General features: G+C 37.8%; 1 protein-coding gene across 1 annotated transcript; it reads left to right on the top strand.

The window, feature by feature from the left end:
- Positions 1 to 1,395: 1,395 nt before the first annotated feature.
- Positions 1,396 to 16,733, top strand: LOC148817976 (short transient receptor potential channel 4-associated protein-like). Its single transcript, XM_088937332.1, has 19 exons — positions 1,396 to 1,610; positions 5,624 to 5,752; positions 6,832 to 6,948; positions 7,085 to 7,142; positions 7,426 to 7,481; positions 7,884 to 8,012; positions 8,481 to 8,682; positions 9,294 to 9,482; positions 9,712 to 9,854; positions 10,087 to 10,215; positions 10,392 to 10,450; positions 10,866 to 10,967; positions 11,445 to 11,528; positions 11,715 to 11,805; positions 11,976 to 12,116; positions 12,294 to 12,405; positions 12,579 to 12,691; positions 13,133 to 13,339; positions 13,678 to 16,733. Exons 1-19 carry the CDS (start codon positions 1,485 to 1,487, stop codon positions 13,813 to 13,815), a joined length of 2,325 nt encoding a protein of 774 aa, XP_088793458.1. The 5' UTR covers positions 1,396 to 1,484; the 3' UTR covers positions 13,816 to 16,733.
- Positions 16,734 to 17,252: the final 519 nt, after the last annotated feature.

Raw genomic sequence — 17,252 nt, 5'->3', positions numbered from 1 at the left:
TTTATGAAATCAAAAACATAAAGGCTTCAAGAAGGACGTTTCTTAGATGTCTCAAGGTAGATATGATTTTGGTGTGACAATTTTCAGAAATTTTAAGGTTAGTGTTAAGTAATGTCAGCTAGAATATAATTGACACTGTCATTCCTACATGTATAACCACTTGGCCACATGCACTCAGTGTAGTTCTCATAACCCTGACTCCCTCTGTCCTGAGTACTACTGCACCAATTGAATTTAAACTTAGCTGATTTCATGAACAGCCAACCAAAGTGTCTACTGATTTCTTCCTTACAAGAGGCTGCAACAATTTTCCTGCTCACAACATGCCATCAGTGTTGGGCAAAATACAGCCGCTTAAACCAACTGCTATTAGTTGCTTTTATGGTATTAGTAGATACTGTTAATATGTGATGAAATGGTGTCCTGCATAATGCATAGTTCCACAGAGGCTATCTGACTGCCATTTTATTCGCCAAATTCGAACTTGCATTGTCTGGGGAACTGCTCCACTGATGGAAACTTTCATTGCACTCAAACCTGTTTCAGACTCATCATCACCATTGCCACATAATTAAAAAATATAATCTATCATTTGATAATTTCTTGTACTTGGCAAATGCCTGGCTGTTTTTTAGAATCATAAATAATCTTGTCCTCCCTCCTTTGAAATACTTTATATCACTCTGCTTTGACAATATTAGAAACACAAGAGCCTCTGTTATAGGTAATAAAGCCACTGAAATTGGTTAATCAGCATTTTCAGTTAGAACATCTAGCATTAAACAATCATCTATAATCAATCAAACAGAAGTGAAAGCATGGCTTAAAGCAAACCAATCTTGTAATAATTAATCTCTTGAAGTCTCTTTTAATGATGGACAGACATCATGTTATTGATCTTGATAAGTGATTGTCTTCTAATGTGACTTTAATCTATTTATTAATTTAGCATGCTATTATTTTTGTGCACTTTGCCATTTGAGAGTTGCACATAGCCTGCTACAGAGACACTTTTTAGGCCTGCTTCAAGAACTGTTTGACCAAATAACTCCCGGCCTGGTAGGTATCATTCTCTAACAGTTGCAGTTACAATGTGTTAAAACAGGATTCCTACATTATTTCTGATGGCTTTGGCTGTTTTCTGTCTTGGGAACAGCACTGTTTTAACTCGGACCTAATTTAGACTTGCACTTCACGAGTACAGGTTTGGCATTTGCCTGCACCAGGTCATCATGTTCTTGACAAAACGCAGCCCTTAACACTAGCCAGTAATATGGTGGGGTGGAGGAATATATGTGCTGGACTAATTCCAAATTTTGGAGGTTTGAGGGAATGCAAGGCATCTATGCAGTTTTACCACCTATTTGTACTACTGCCCAGGCCTTCCAGGTAGGTGGCGCTGTGCGCGCCGGGCTCGATTTATCGAAGGGACGACCCGCACCTTCCTGTTTAGAACGATTCAGGAAGAGGAGGAAGAAGAAGTAATGGCGATGTCGTTGGGGTCCGAGTCCCCTCGGACCTGGGGTACCCGAAAGAGCCGGAATGGGAATATTCTTACTAGAATCAGACAGGCCCAGATTACTGGACGGGGGATGAGCCGAGGAACACAGGTAAAAGACTCTGGGGCTTTCCCGCTTGCTGACCGTTCCGGGAAGAAAGACGCTTAGGCCACGGTGAGCCTGGGACCAAAGTTAACATCTGAACCGGGATAAAGGAAACCATCCCGGCTGTGGGGGATATTCAGACGGCTTTATTATCGGGATATTGTTACCCCGTTTTTACTGCCAGAAAATCGTATTGTGAGCAATTGCCCACTCTTCCGTAATGAAAAAACGTATATTGCATGGCTCTAGACAATAGTGTGTGATGTAAAATTGTGTATAGTTTTATAGTCTTTGTTGACGAGTAATTTACCATATCGATAAAGCGACGTTTAACGATTCAGACAATACGTGAGAAATGGAAAATGTGCAGTTTAGGCGGTTGAGACAGTTACAAAGACGGGTCGGCTGGAAGAAATGAACAATAACGGGTATGATCTGTGAATCATATTAAATTACAGTCTTTTCTGCTCGTCTACGGTCTTAAAATTCCCAGAAGGAATACCAGTGCCGCTGATCCATGCAAATAATTATCGCTTCCCTGCGTTGCAACGATTAAAGCAATTTAAATGTTTTAAAGCGATTCGATCTGTGTAAAACAGAAGTTTTGTATAAATCTTCGTTGATAGGTTGGTTCCCAACAAATGTGCAAAAGTCACATCTTAAATTGTAACATCGAATACCGAGAAGCAAAACGGAAATCTTCATAGCCTTTTCAGTTGCAACTACCATTTCATTATGCGAATATTGTTTTGAAATCTTTGGTTTTAAAAGTGTACTGTACATTGAAAAGTGTTGACGTTCCCCTTAGTGTCTCAGTTGTAAAAATGCAATGTCTTAACTCGTTTTTTAACATTGCTTGAAAGTAAGGCTGTTCTATCACCTGGTCTAACAGTTTTGCGATGTAAATTTTTAAATGTTGCTTTGCTTTTATCTAAAACGTTGTGTTCCAGGAAACGTTACATTCAGCTTGTACTAGGGCGAGGTGGTTGTTTTGTAATCGGTATAGAAGGAACGCGAGTGAATTATTTCCGTTTCTAATCCCATGTTTTGTTTTTAAAACGTAAATACATATGATTGAAGAGGAGGATAGTCATTTTCTCCTTGCTTTGAGGCCGAAACAATCAACGTGGCTTTTATGAAGCATTTAAGAAACGCAGAATCCAGAGCACTTACAATTTTGGAAACCTTCAGCAACAAAAATCTGAATCTTAAAGGCACTCCTTAGCGTTTTGGTTTTCAGCAGGTCTTGGTATCAGCTGAGCAAACCACTACGATCACACACCTGGGATGCTGGCTGTGGTCTTGCTGTTTTCACAGAAGAGCTTTATATAACCATGAAATACCCATCTTCTTAAATGCATGTTTAGTACAAGAAAAGTAAATTTTGGGGATGGCGGTGTTTGGCTCACGCATGGTATGTGATGTTTTATACAAAATTATTTTTGCCGTTGTTTGGAACACATTAGAATAATACAAAGTACTCCTTTGTGAATGTGTTAAAATCATAGTAATTCGGCTCTGCTATGCTATAATTCTGTCCTTGGAAGAAGACCTCAACCCAGACATTGGTGAAGATGCATTTCACATTCACAAGTCTGCTCTGAATTTCCTGGTCACCTCTTATATGCAGTGTTGAGCATTATGGCAGGATGCATCCACTACAGAATATAACTTTACAGTGTTGAACGGGACTGCAAATTAAGTGAGCTGACATAGTGAAATTTCAGTTGTTGCAAAGGAATAAATCAACAAATGCTGAATCTTCACTGTATTTGCTCTTGGGGGGGGCTGCAAATTTGCACTTTAGCACAATTCCATATCAGAAGAGAAATGAAAGCAAACAATACATTCAGCAGCCTACTTCCTGTATCTTTGCTGGTCATGTTATGTATAGTACAGCACTGGTTCTTCAAAACATACTGTATAGCATTCACTTGGTTCAATATATGATTATATTTTGGCTAGATCTGTTTGTTTTTTTGTTTGTCAGCCAGCTAATTCTTTGCATAGATCAACATCAGAGCCTCAGCTGTCATGTTTTCAGAAGTTTGAATACAGCTCTGACGTACCTTGTGCAACTCTTAAATAGATTATCAAGAGGTCCAGCAAGCCAGAATGATAAGTGGTTTTAATCAGGATTGGGAAGCAGTTTAATTTTTATTACAGGGTGGAAAACCAGGAACCAAGAAGTAGTGTTGTTACAAGCTAAGGAGATGCTGTTTACAGCTTGTTTGTACAGTTTGTGTATTGTGTTTATATACATTTAAGTGTATAAGCACTGTACAGTATTACAATGGTGACTTAGGTATGAGTGTGATTTTAACATTTTAATAACACAATGTGGTTTCTGTAATTAAATAATAATAAACTTTATTTTATATATCACCTTTAAAGGTGGCTTCTCAAAGCGCTTTACAGAATAACAATGAATAAAAAGAACACACAAGATTAAACACAATTACAATACACAGAGGAGACCGTGGATGGTGGTACTAAGTATAGTAGGAGCAGAGGGATAAAGAATGGAGTCAGTTAAGTAAAGGCTCTTCTAAAGAAGAAGGTTTTGAGTCTGGATTTGAAGGAGTTTAGAGAAGGTGACTCTCTGATTATCCTTGGGGAGAGACTTCCAGATCTTGGGGGCAACAGGAGAAGGCCCTGTCACCCATAGAATGTAGACGGGCTTGGTGGACAGTTAGGAGACCAAAATTAGAAGAGCAAAGGTTGTGAGGTGGGCAGTAGGGCGATAATAGTTCAGGCAGGTACTGAGGTGGAAACCGATGGTGCAGTGGTTAGCTTTGCAGCTTTGGAGCGCTGGGATCCTGGATTTAACTCCTGGGGTGCTATCTGTGTGGCATTTGTATATTCTCCCTTTGTGTGCATGGATTTCCTCTAGGTGCTCAGGTTTCCTTCCACAGTCCAAATACTGGTAGGTTAATTGGCTTCTGGTTCTGAGTTGGTGCGTTTGTCTGTTTATGTGTATCCTGTGATTGACTGGCATCCAGTCCTGTCTAGGGTGTACAATGACTTGTGCCCATTGCTGGCTGGGTTAGGCTCTGGCTGCCTTGTGACCCTGTGTTGAATAAAGCAGTTAGAAAATGGATGAATAGATAGATGAACATTCTACCTGTTTTCTGGTGTTTTATTATTGTTACTGTCTTGAGCATGGAAAACATCTAAAACCACAAAAGGGTTGATACCTGTAAAAGGTCTTTTATCTTGATGAATCAAAGATTTGGCAGTTGACAGTAGCCAGAAGTATAGAATATTAGTCACATAGAACAGTTGTACTTTTGTACGCTGCTACCAATGGAATAATTGGTCTTTGGCATCGATCTGTTCGTGTATATTAGATTGTACTTCTTCTGTTTGTTCTGTATGTTGATCATTCTGATACAGTATTACAACAAGATTTAATGTGGGTAACAGCTGAATAAAGGCATGGTGCTACACTTGCTGTTGCCTAGCCAGTGGAAAGTTTGACTATTGTCCTCTTCTTGTATATCTTTTTTTTTTGCTTTTGGTTTTTTGTTTTTTTGAAGGGCTTTTTGGAGGAAACGTTGATTGCCTTCTAAAAAAGCTGCATGTTCTCTACTGTGACTGGAAAATCACAAAGTCTGGACAAAATCTAAATAGCATCTGCAAGCTCACACTTTTCCAAATGTCACCTATGGCAGCTCAGTAATGCAGTGTTTCTTTCCACACACCAGTTCCAGTTTTCGCCCACATCTGATGCCAAGGTCCACAGAGCAACCCATCCACTGTCAGAACACTGACTAGTCTGTCTGAGGAAGTCCTACTTGATATTTTGTAGAAAAGGAGAGACATTTTAGCTGCTAGTTTCTGTTTCTATGGGTAGAATAAAGTCCAAAACACCTAAAATATTGAAGGTCTCTCCTGCTACAGCTTTGTGTTCTGTGTGATGGATCGTTATAGTTGGGTTTGATGTCAGCAGAAGTGTTTACAGAAGAAAGCGCAGAACAAAGAATATCGGCTAATGAAAATGTCCTCTCTTTTTTCAGCTCCCTGAGGCTTTGTTACAAGAAAGGGATAAGAAATCCAAGTGGCATGGTATCCCAGTTCTGCTGCAGAAATTGTATGAAAGCAGTCATCCCAACAGCGACCTGTTGCAGACCCATGGTGTACTGAAGGTACAGCATCTCCACGCACCCTTTTAGTTAAGGGGGGGTGTCAAATAAAGTAAAGAAGACTTGAGTCAGTCAGGTGTATTATAGCCATTCAGACTGAAGTCAAACTATCTTTAATGTAAATTGGTAGTTAGGGTTGGGACAGTATTGTAGACTCCTTTAGCACAAATATGAACTCGGTAGCAATTGTGCTCATACAACACCTTCATATATATATTTTAGTTATAAGAGGGCTTTAAGTTAGTGGTGTGCCACTCCAGTCTTGGATGTCTGAAGGAACAGTGAGTTTTCATTTCACCACTGCTCTTAATGACCTGATTGAGCTAATGTTAGCTTAACTATTAAATGCTTTAGCAGGTTCTTCAGCTGATGATGATTTAAATAGATCTTGGGTTCTGGCACCTGTGGTTTAGGTCAAGAATCTCAAGCCTTGTACCTGGAGAGCCCTGATCCAGTAACTTATATAAGTGCTCTAAATCACCTGTTCCTAAAAAGCACTCAATAGATCAATTAAGTGAATCCTGTTTCTTGATGGCTATCAATTAAAGCTGGATATCTGCTTTGGGTGAAAGTGTGACTAATATTTGACATTTTCTGAAATGATATGTCGTCTATTAACTGAAATTATTATCTGCATATATAATCATAACTATTTCTTGCATTTGTATAGTGCTTTTTTAGCCAGTGGGTTTCTTTGGGTTGTGGGAGTCTGGAACAAACTACCCAGCTCTGTTGCCAAAGCCAGAACCTTGCCTTCTTCCAAGAAGTGGCTGGATGAGGTCCTCAGATAATTTAGCTGCGATCAGCCAAATGGGCAAGATGAGCTGAATGTCCTCTTTTTTTTAATGCGTTCTTATGTTTAATATTGTCCCAATCTTTTTACAAATTCCATCTGGAATTTCTGGAATAAAATGCCTTACTTTGCTCTGTGATGACCCCTTTATGTCTCTTTGGCAGTGATCTCCACGTCTTTTGTGATTTACACCAGTATAACTTCTAGTTATGCTTTTCATAAACACTCGTGAGGGAAGTGCCATATTATTTTTTCGGTTGCTGTATAAGTTGTACATTTTATTTTGCAGGAAATGTCCTCCTTGCTTTCAATGGAAGCTATGACATTTGTAACGGAGGACAGAAAGACTGCTCAAGAATCGACCTTTCCCAACACGTATACCTTTGATCTGTTCGGTGGAGTTCACGTAAGTGTTGACATTTTGAGTTTCAGTGGGATGCTTAGCTGTGCCGATTTTTAGCCTGTGCTTTTACAGCAGTTGACAAGTTCTGAAACAATCGTTTTTTAAATGTAATGTTATGCACAAATTCTTCTGTCCTCAGTTGTTAGTGGAAATCCTAATGAGGCCCACGCTTACAACGCAGAAGAAGAAACCAAAAAGTAAGTGACAGAAAGCGAATTGTGTGTATTATCAATTCATCACGCATTAGCTCTTTATATTTGCAATATAATTTTTATTTTTAAATTGAGTTTTAAGTGTATTACATAGTGCCAAAACATTTTTAAACTGATTCTTTTAGTATATTGTTTACAGTTTAGGGTGCAAATGTTTGCGCACAACAAAATAGTCAGTTCCTTAACAATAGTTAAACTTTTTCTTGCATTAGCTTTCTTAATGATGTCTGCATTTTTTTTGCATTAACCTTTTTTTTTGTATTTGCAGTGAGTGATGACTTTGTTAAGGATTGTCTGAGTGTTTTGTACAACTGTTGCATATGTGTAAGTGGTCCTTCTGAAAATGCTATTGGTGGGCTGTTTGGATTTTACCTCGGTATCGCAATGGTTTGTGAAATTGTGGAATAACAGTTCTGAAAGATGCAGAATATGAAGTACTATATAGTAGCCATAGAAACTGCAGCATGTCAGTTGTAACACTTTTGCTGTTTTCATAAATGGAGATGAATATAGGGCTTTACAGAAAACATGTGGTTCTAGATCTGTGCTAATAAAAGCATGAAAATGACATGCATATAGTTAATATTAGTTAGTAGTATACTATTGCTGTGAATAACTCCAAATGTGAGAATGTGGTCATTTTTTATGTATTTTAAATTAGGGTTGGGACAGGACCTCTGATCTGTATAGAGAACATGTGGAAATCAAGTGTGCCTTTTCTTGTAGACGGAGGGAGTCACCAAAAGCCTGGCTGCCAGGAGTGACTTTGTCCTGTTTCTGTTTTCGTTGATGACGAACAAGAAAACGTTTCTACAAACTGCCACACTAATAGAAGACATTCTAGGAGTTAAAAAGGTGAGTAAATCAACATGAACTCATAGAATATTTAAGTTAAGTGCAATACGTGAATGAACTATAAAGTGAGATCTGTGGTTATCCACAAACCAGGTCTTCAGGAACTCTTTAATATGATTTATTTTAAAAAGTGTTACCTTTTGAATAAATTCTTCAGTGCTTTTTTGAAAAGCTTTTCTTTTTAAAAAGTGACTGTTTCTGTCTTTGAAAAGGTAGGATAGTCTTTATCGTGCCTTCTGGTATTCCGATATAACATTTACCTAGAAAATGGCATGTTAAATCAAAATTCTGCTGACTTGCAGAGAGATTACAGTCCTCAATATTAAAAGTTGTAGAGAACTGCTGTGCATGCGTATTCTTTGCAGGATGTCAATTTTGTCTTATTACTCATAATTCCTAAACTACTGTCCAAAAACACCAAAACACTGGTTTTATCACAACACCTGAATATTTTCTTCCATATTAAAGGAGATAATCCAGCTGGAGGATATTCCCAACCTGCCCAGCCTGGTCCAGAGCTTTGACCAGCAGCAACTTGCCAACTTCTGCAGAATTCTTTCTGTTACTATCTCCGAGCCCGACATTGGCAATGACGACAAACACACCCTCCTAGCCAAGAATGCTCAGCAGAAGAAGAACTCTAACCCCTCTCGGGCAGAGATTAACCAAGGTAGGGTAAGACAGTCTCCTCCAGAATTCAACATTTCTGCCAAATGTATGAAAGTTATTTCTACCTGACAGGTGACCCTGAACACTCATTATCCCAACCTTTGACATGCATTTGATAATTCCAGTGTCCTAATTTAGCCTCCATTTTGTCATGTTCAACATAAGCTGAAAAGAAGACAGATATTTATTTCTGCATATCTTTACTGTTGTATGTGGTAATAAGCACTGAATTCCAATGCTTGAAACATTGCTATATAAAAAGTATCTAAAATGCAGATGGTATTGCATAATTTTCTCTTAATTAGGTCACAGTGTGCTGATAAAGAGTACAGTTTATTATAGTAATTACAGTTTAAAGAGATGTTACTTGAAAATAAATAGAAAAGTATTCTGCTCATGTACCAGATAAGAGAAGAATTTGCTTCTCTTGCCTGTCAGAAGTAGATTGGACAAACGTAATGCATTTATTTCAGTAGATTCTGATCTGAAGTGTTTGTTCAAATAGTTTTATTTTGAGTTGTACTTTATTAGTTTAAACTTTATTGCAAGACGTAGATTTAGTCAGTATTGTGGTTCTGAATGATTTCTAAGTGCCTTGCTGTGCTTTTCCAGTCACTCTTCTGAACATCCCTGGGTTTATTGAGAGGCTGTGTAAGCTGGCTACACGGAAAGTGTCGGAGGCCACAGGGACATCAAACTTCCTCCAGGAGCTGGAAGACTGGTACACTTGGCTAGACAATGCACTCGTGCTGGATGCTCTCATGCAGATGGCCAGCGAGGAGGCTGAGCACAGCAGCACAGGTGACACTGAGCTCATTATGTACTACAAGTAAACGTACTGCTTAAGATCAGAATGAAGTCTGAAGCCAAAAATCAGAAAAACAGTTCAATATGTCATCTAAGTGCCTTTTTCAGAACTCAATTTTCATGCAAATGTTGTATGCTTCTGGAGATAGATTTGCACTGTGTAAAGCTTCTGCCGGCATTGAGAAAAATAGAGACGTGATAATGAGAATGCTTGCCCTTACAGAATCCTCAGATGAGAGCACATTGGCCACCAGCCCACTAAGGCACCGGTTACCCCAGTCTATGAAAATTGTGCATGAGATCATGTACAAAGTGGAAGTGTTGTATGTGCTGTGTGTCCTGCTTATGGGGCGACAGAGAAATCAGGTAAGGGGCTATTGCCAAATACCAATTTATATCATTCTTAATAACTGTGAATTCTACTGATGTGTCTGCAACCTATAACAGTTATCATTACTTTTGCTTAAGCTATTCTGCCATCTAAATATAATGGCGCCAGTCGTCACAGGGTTGTGATAGAGAGAAATAATCAATACTTTAATCTGTCCTATATATCTGAAGAGCAGAGTTTCTTCTTAAACAAATTTTATTTCAACAGGTGCACAAAATGCTGGCAGAGTTTAGGTTGATTCCAGGCCTTAACAATCTATTTGATAAACTCATCTGGAGGAAACACACTTCAAACCATGTTCTTCATGGACAAAACCAGAACTGTGACTGTAGTCCTGTAAGTACACAGAGTTATGATGATCCTAAAAATAAATTTTGCATTGAGTTATCTGCTTTGGAAATTTGTTTATTTTATATACATGTTAAGGGTTCGGCTGAACCCACATCACTTTTGGATGCTTGAAATTGTTTAGACTTATGCAAATGGAATCTCTTCTTTTTTGTGTTTTATAGGAAATTTCCTTCAAAATCCAGTTCCTGCGACTACTTCAAAGCTTTAGTGACCATCATGAGTGAGTCCCTCTTGATGCACATCCACTTCACAGCAAAGCCTTGTCTGTGTTTTTAGTATGTTCTCATTAAATGATCTGATGTTATATTGTACAGTTTAGTTTTTGCAAAAACATTAATATCAAAGAGTACGTCTGTAATTCAATGAAAACTTTATACATCTAGTGCTCCGGCAGTTCTTAAGGGTATCATCTTTCCTGGATCATATAGAGTACTTAAACCCTCTGTAAACACAAATATGCACTATATGTGAGAAGGAGCCAGAAGTTTCCTATTTGTATTCATTTTATGACCTTGTTACTGAGGTATTTTATGTTCTGGTGTTCTTACATGTTTAAGTTAAATTTTTAACTATTTAGCTTTTCACTTTTTTAAATTCATCTAAAAAAACATGTTTGCTTTCCTTTCGCCATTTAGAAACAAGTACCTGCTTTTGAATAGTCAGGAACTGAATGAGCTCAGTGCCATCTCCTTGAAGGCCAACATCCCAGAGGTAGAGGCATTGGTAAACACCGACAGGTAGGATGAACAGGAAATATACTTTGACTTGTGGCAAAGATGTAAGTGAAGTAGAGCTGTAAACATTAGAAGGGAGCCCTGTATCATCCTAAATTGATGTATTGTTTTTAGGCTCTTTTACTGTGCAATATCACTAAAGTGACAAGTATTTTAGTCCTGGTAGCAGGAATCCCACAGATACCCAACTTATTTTACTAGTATCTTTTTGTTTTGCTTGGCTGAAGAAAATATTTTGGTGATTTTTGAGCTTTCATTTGAAATTACACAATTTTTTCAGTCTGCTTAAGATTGAGGGTTGTGTCTTGGAGGAAAACTAGAATTAAGAAATGGCAAAGTTGTAGTCTGGTTGCATTCATGTTAAAAAGGAAACTGCCAAGAAAGCAGATTGAATTTGTGTTAACTTCTTGAAATGACTTTTTGCATGAAACCTTCTGAAAGGTATTTTGAAATACTGATCTTTATTCCCTGTCCAAACAGGAGTTTGGTATGTGACGGTAAGAAAGGCCTCCTAACAAGGTTATTAACAGTTATGAAGAGAGAACCTGCGGACTCCTCGTTTAGGTAAGGCTCTTTTCTTGCCTCTTCGTAATTTTTGTGTTTAATTTGGGCCCACGCATCTACTTTGCCTATTCATTTTTGCCCACATGCAATATGCAGACAGATTTGAGGGATGGACATGTGTTCGTCCATCTGGGGGGGATTTGTCCTTCTCAGTGGTTGGTATTAATTTCGACTCCATCTCTGCAGGTTCTGGCAGGCAAGAGCAGTAGAGAGCTTTCTGAGAGGGGCAACATCCTATGCTGATCAAATGTTTCTGCTGAAAAGAGGATTGTTGGAGGTAATGCTGTAGATATTGTTGCATTACATTGGCATATTTTTCCCTTCATTTTCTCATTTTGTACATTATGTGGTGTCGTGCCTTTTTGTGAGAAGTTTTTCACTGACAGTCCTTGGCATGCTGTGTGGTAAATGTTGGCCTGCTCTCACCTTTTTTTTTCCTTTGAACAGCACATTCTGTTCTGCATTATTGACAGCGGGTGCAAGTCAAGGGATGTATTACAGAGTTATTTTGACCTTCTGGGAGAGCTCATGAAGTTCAACATTGATGCCTTCAAGAGGTTTAACAAATATGTTAATACAGAAGAGAAGGTAAGCACTTTTTTTTTCAAGCACTAAGAAACTGTGATTTTGATAATGATTTTAACTTTATGCTTTAACTATATCACAACCATCCCAAAAGTATTAATTTCAGAACATATTGTTACAGTTTTGAACAATTCATTTGTAATAGGGTGTAATTTTATGCTTTGTTTTCTATCTTTTCAGTTTCAGATCTTCTTGAATCAGATCAACAGTTCTTTAGTGGACTCCAACATGCTCGTTCGGTGCATTGTTTTATCTCTAGACAGATTTGAGAGCCAAACAGAAGATGTCAAAGGTAAACTGGGATTATTTAAGTGGTCAGTTTAAGTAGCTGCTTTGGGTGCTTTCGGAAAAAGGAACTTTTAAAATGCAAAGCAAGTATATTTAGCATCTTTATCATACGCAATCTATTATATGTACGTTGGCGATAATGCTCTTATTTATAGTGGTTTCCTTTTTTTCTTTCAGTTGTTGAAGTCCTTTCAGAGTGTTGCCTGTTGTCGTACATGTCTCGAGTGGAGAACAGACTGTCTTTTCTTTTCCGGCTAATTAATATCATCAATGTGCAGACACTCACACAGGCAAGATTTTGATATTAAAACTTTATTTTATTTTTTTATTCTTATGCTTTTCAAATTTTCTTAGCCCCCTTTTGTTATCAGAAAATGTGGAAGCTTAGTCTTTTTGCTTTGTGTATGCATGTTAGTGTTTTTCGTGGGAGCACAAGAGCATGAATTAGGTTTCTGTGATCAAAGGCTTTTGTGTAACAGACTGAAACTATATTCATACATGTTGTGGAAGTAGTGGTGTTAGTCCTCAGATAAATGGCTTTTAAATAGCATTATCATTCTGCAATTGTTCTGTATAATTACCAATTTGAGTGTAGTAGGTAAATTTCAGTATAGTGCAGACAGTTTCCTGGTCACTATATGTGTATGTATAAACTGAACAATGTTCCATCTTAAAGGATAGGTAAACTCAAGTGACCTGTTCATCCGAGAGATGTGATTTCTTGTTTGTAGGAGAATGTCAGTTGCTTAAACACCAGTCTTGTGATCCTGATGTTGGCCCGGAGGAAGGGAAAGCTCCCATTTTACCTGAACGCTCTGAGGGAAAAGGAATACGCAGAGAAATATCCTGGTTGTCTCCTCAACAACTTCCACAACCTCCTTCGCTTTTGGCAGCAACATTACCTCAACAAAGACAAGGACAGCACCTGTTTGGAAAATGTAAGTTTCACTCAAGTGTCTGTCTTTCACAGGATTTCTTTTTTAGAATGCGTAATATTAAAGGCAAAACCTATAGATTTTAAGCATTTTGAATTTGTTTAGGTCCATGGGTAAAATTAACATGTGTGGTTAATCCTACAGTTTTTGCCATGCATGCATTTGATTGAGCCTGCCACCTTAGTGTTCAGAGCCCCTACATTGTATTACCAAATGCTTTTAGAATATTTCTTTGCAAAACCTTCAGATGATCAAAGTTATTTTTTTGCTTGCACGTGATTTCTTGTCATTTTTATATAAATCAGTTTTTTTCTTCAATGCTTCCCCTTCTTGCTTTCCAGAGTTCCTGCATTTCTTTCAGCTACTGGAAAGAGACAGTGTCGGTACTTCTCAGCCCTGACCGGACTTCGCTGTGTGCCATAGCAAGCTACATTGATGAGGCATACATGGACATTGACAGAGATTTCATTGAGGATTAATCCTGGGGGACTTCTGACAACAATAGACTATAATTCAGAGTGCATATCCCAGCCCGTGATTATTCAGGGATCCATCATTGTACAGTGTTTGTGTTTGATGCTGGAAATATGGAATGTTAATTGATCATTGCAGGTGTGTTTTAACCCACAGCAGTTATGGACTTTTTCTTTTTCCCCAAACAAAAGTTAACCCAGAAAAATTTATTATTCAGGGACATGAAATGATGGTAGTTACGATGGTGGTTTGTTTTTGACTGAATTAAATAGATCTTTTTATATATATTAACAATATATAAAAACTATATATAAATACAGCAAATCTATAAAAAAGAAATACTTTCCATATAGGTATGCCAATGTTAAGACTTGGATATCTGTTATTACCATACATACAAAATGGCATCATCTGCATTCAAGCATAACTATGACCTTGAGGAAATTTGCAGATTTCTCTTCTATCCATCTGGAGATGGATGCTTGTGGATGTGAAGTCTAACACAGTCAGCTCTATCCTATACAGCATGAAGACGAACCTGTATTTCAAATCAGTTGCTGAAAGTTGGTGCCAGAGGGAATGGGACACCCAAATATTTTTTTGTTTTTGCTTTAGTGGTATTATTAGCTGTTAATCATCAAATGGCATTAGTGTGACAGTTACAGTTTTAGACAGGTTCGCAAAGTGTAATCCACTGTTGATCTTAATTTTTTATTAATGCTTAGAACACATCTGTAAAATTGTGAATAGGTTATATCTATGCAGGCTAAGGCATTTCTCATTGTAACGTTTTATCCCCCTTCTGAATGAGAGTGGGGAAAAAAGCCCTCCACCTTCTCTAGTATAGTAACTGCTTCACTATTAGAAGGTGTTTATCCCAGTTTTACATCCTATCTCTTGGTCTTGCAAAACTTGATGGATATAGGTGACTGGAGTATGTTCCTCCAGGAACCAGCTAAGCTGCTTTTGTTAGGATGTTTAAAACTGCCTGGAAATCCATTAGCAGTTATCTGCTCTAAAGGTTGCTACTAATATCAGACAAAACTTTAGTTCTTGATTTCTCTGGTTGGCCTGAGTAACCCTCTGGAAAAACATGGTTTGAGCTACCTCATTTTTCAACCCAGCACCATACGTTTGTATAACCATTTTCATCCATAGGGTTACAATAAACTTTTTCAGCCATGCTAAACTATTCTGACTTTTTACAAGTGAGAACCTTTCTATATGGACACTTTAATCTGCTTCTCCCCATGCTTGGTAAATTGCCTGATGTTTTCCCCAGAAATTCTGATTCACATTTGCAAGGCACAGAGTCGGGAACCGGATTGTCCTTCGGCAATGAAGAAAAGAGAAGATAAAGGGTAGCTACATTGCTGCTAATTTTTTCTTTCCTGGGAATCTGGTAGCCTGGGTGTATTTTTAATTGCCTCCTCAAAATATTTTCTTTTGGATTACATTTGGAGCCCTCTACCCAAATTACCCATAATTATGGTAAATGTTAATTTGCAAATGTTACTTTTTTAAAAGAAATTTGCACTTTTTCAAAGACATAACTGATAGGTTTGTTTTTTGTAACATAATGCCTAATCAAACATGATTGGCTTTTGTTTTTCCAAGCCTTCTGTATAGATACCACTGAATCATCTTTCTCATTGTGCACAGGGAACAGTGCTGCCAGTATTCAAATTGAATGATTTGCACCAAGATGAAACATGGTTGTTGTCAAAATAGGTGCTCTTACAATGTTATATACAATTCGTACTGGTACTTTAAATGTGTGCATCCGGGACATTAACTCTTAATTCAGGATATTTCTTACATAAGAAGATTACACTACAGACTTCCTCATCATGTTTTGCAGATGACCAGCTCTCCCTAAGTTTGTACACACTTAATGGTTTAGTATTTGAAGTGAAGGATAAAAGAATCTCATCTGGTGTAACAGCTGTTGCAAAGAAATATTTTTCCAGTTCAGCAGTTGTAACTAGATTGATTTAAGTCTGTCTTTGGAACTAGGAAAAAAACAGTTTGTGATATGCAGGGTTCTAGCCAAACAGCTGCAAAAATAACATTTAGCCAAGAGTGAAATTTCTTGTTTCTATTTGCTTTGCTCTTGTGTATCACAGCAACTTAAGTTTTACTGATCTTCTGGCTTCACAAGGAGCACAATTTTAAGTTTTAGTATTTGAAATATACTTTTTAATAGTAGAATTTTATTTAAAACGTACAAGCTCATCAATGGAAGTTGCATTTGCTAAGTATGGGAACTAAATTTTAGAAATTGTAATTGTACAGGTCTATTAATTAAGATATTGATCAGTCTAATATATATTCTGTACCAACTTAAATCCTAGATATGAACGATAGCAGTTATCAGCTGTCTGCTATAGACAGGTGTGGTGCTGGTGCTATGCTCTTTGCAGTGAATTCTGATTGTATTCCTCACGTCTCTTCTCTGTGCTGTAGGTACTTTAGAGTACATGAGTGAATTTTGGATAACTAACCTTGCTTTGTTCCTTTTTCTTTCTTGGTTAAAAGTGGCTGCCATAGATGCAGACTCTGATTTCCCCCCCCCCCCCCCTTTTTATTTTTTTAGAATTTTTTGCTTTTCTTTGTATAGTTTTGACATGTGTGGATGATTTAGTAACTTTCATCATTTGTGTTGAGTATCTCACAAAACTAGGAACACACACCCCATGAGTGTCTTACGCAGCAACTGCCTCCCAGTAGTACATTTGAAACCCAGTGTCCCCGAGAGAGACCTCTTCCATGATGTGCAGCACTCTCCCTGCCTCCACAGCCACAGTCCTCCAGTCTTTAGTTACTGCTCCTCTCCATGTCTTCTTTTCTGTAATGGTTGCGGTTTTCATTATTTAACTTTATTGTTTGTAAATTTAAAAATAAATTGTTCTCACTACTTTAATCTAGTGTGGTGTGTTAGCTTCTGATTCGCTTGACACTAAAAAAGGTTTGCTAGTGATGGTATTGAGTAATTGCCTAAATTTATAATGCGTCCGTTATAAATTGTAGACTTGCCATTGCCATGTATTTCCTAATGAGAACAGTAAGTGTGAGAGGGCTTTGGATCCCTATTGCATACCTGTGGCCTAGCTCAGTAGTGCTAGTGGTCATTATAAGGTTGTTTTAGAATTAAGTGTTTTGCTTATTCATTGAGTGTGTGTGTGTATGTATATATATATACACTGCATATTCCATTCATAGTCGAATCTTATTTTTATGGAAGAATGTTTTAACCACTATTTTCTTGCTCAGAATTAATACCACTTCTTAGCAGAGCACCATTTTTGATAAGAGTAGCTCGGTGTTGTACGATAGTCAGGCCTCGCCTTGGGACTTGCTTGAAAACGTGGAATTCATAAAGGACTTCATTTTGCTCTTTTAAAGTAGCAAATGGGATCTGGAATGCTGTGAAGTTTCAGAT

Source organism: Atractosteus spatula, chromosome 19, assembly GCF_055471065.1.
Source record: "Atractosteus spatula isolate fAtrSpa1 chromosome 19, fAtrSpa1.hap1, whole genome shotgun sequence".
Lineage (NCBI taxonomy): Eukaryota > Metazoa > Chordata > Actinopteri > Semionotiformes > Lepisosteidae > Atractosteus > Atractosteus spatula.
This window is presented reverse-complemented; position numbering and strand designations above follow the sequence as displayed.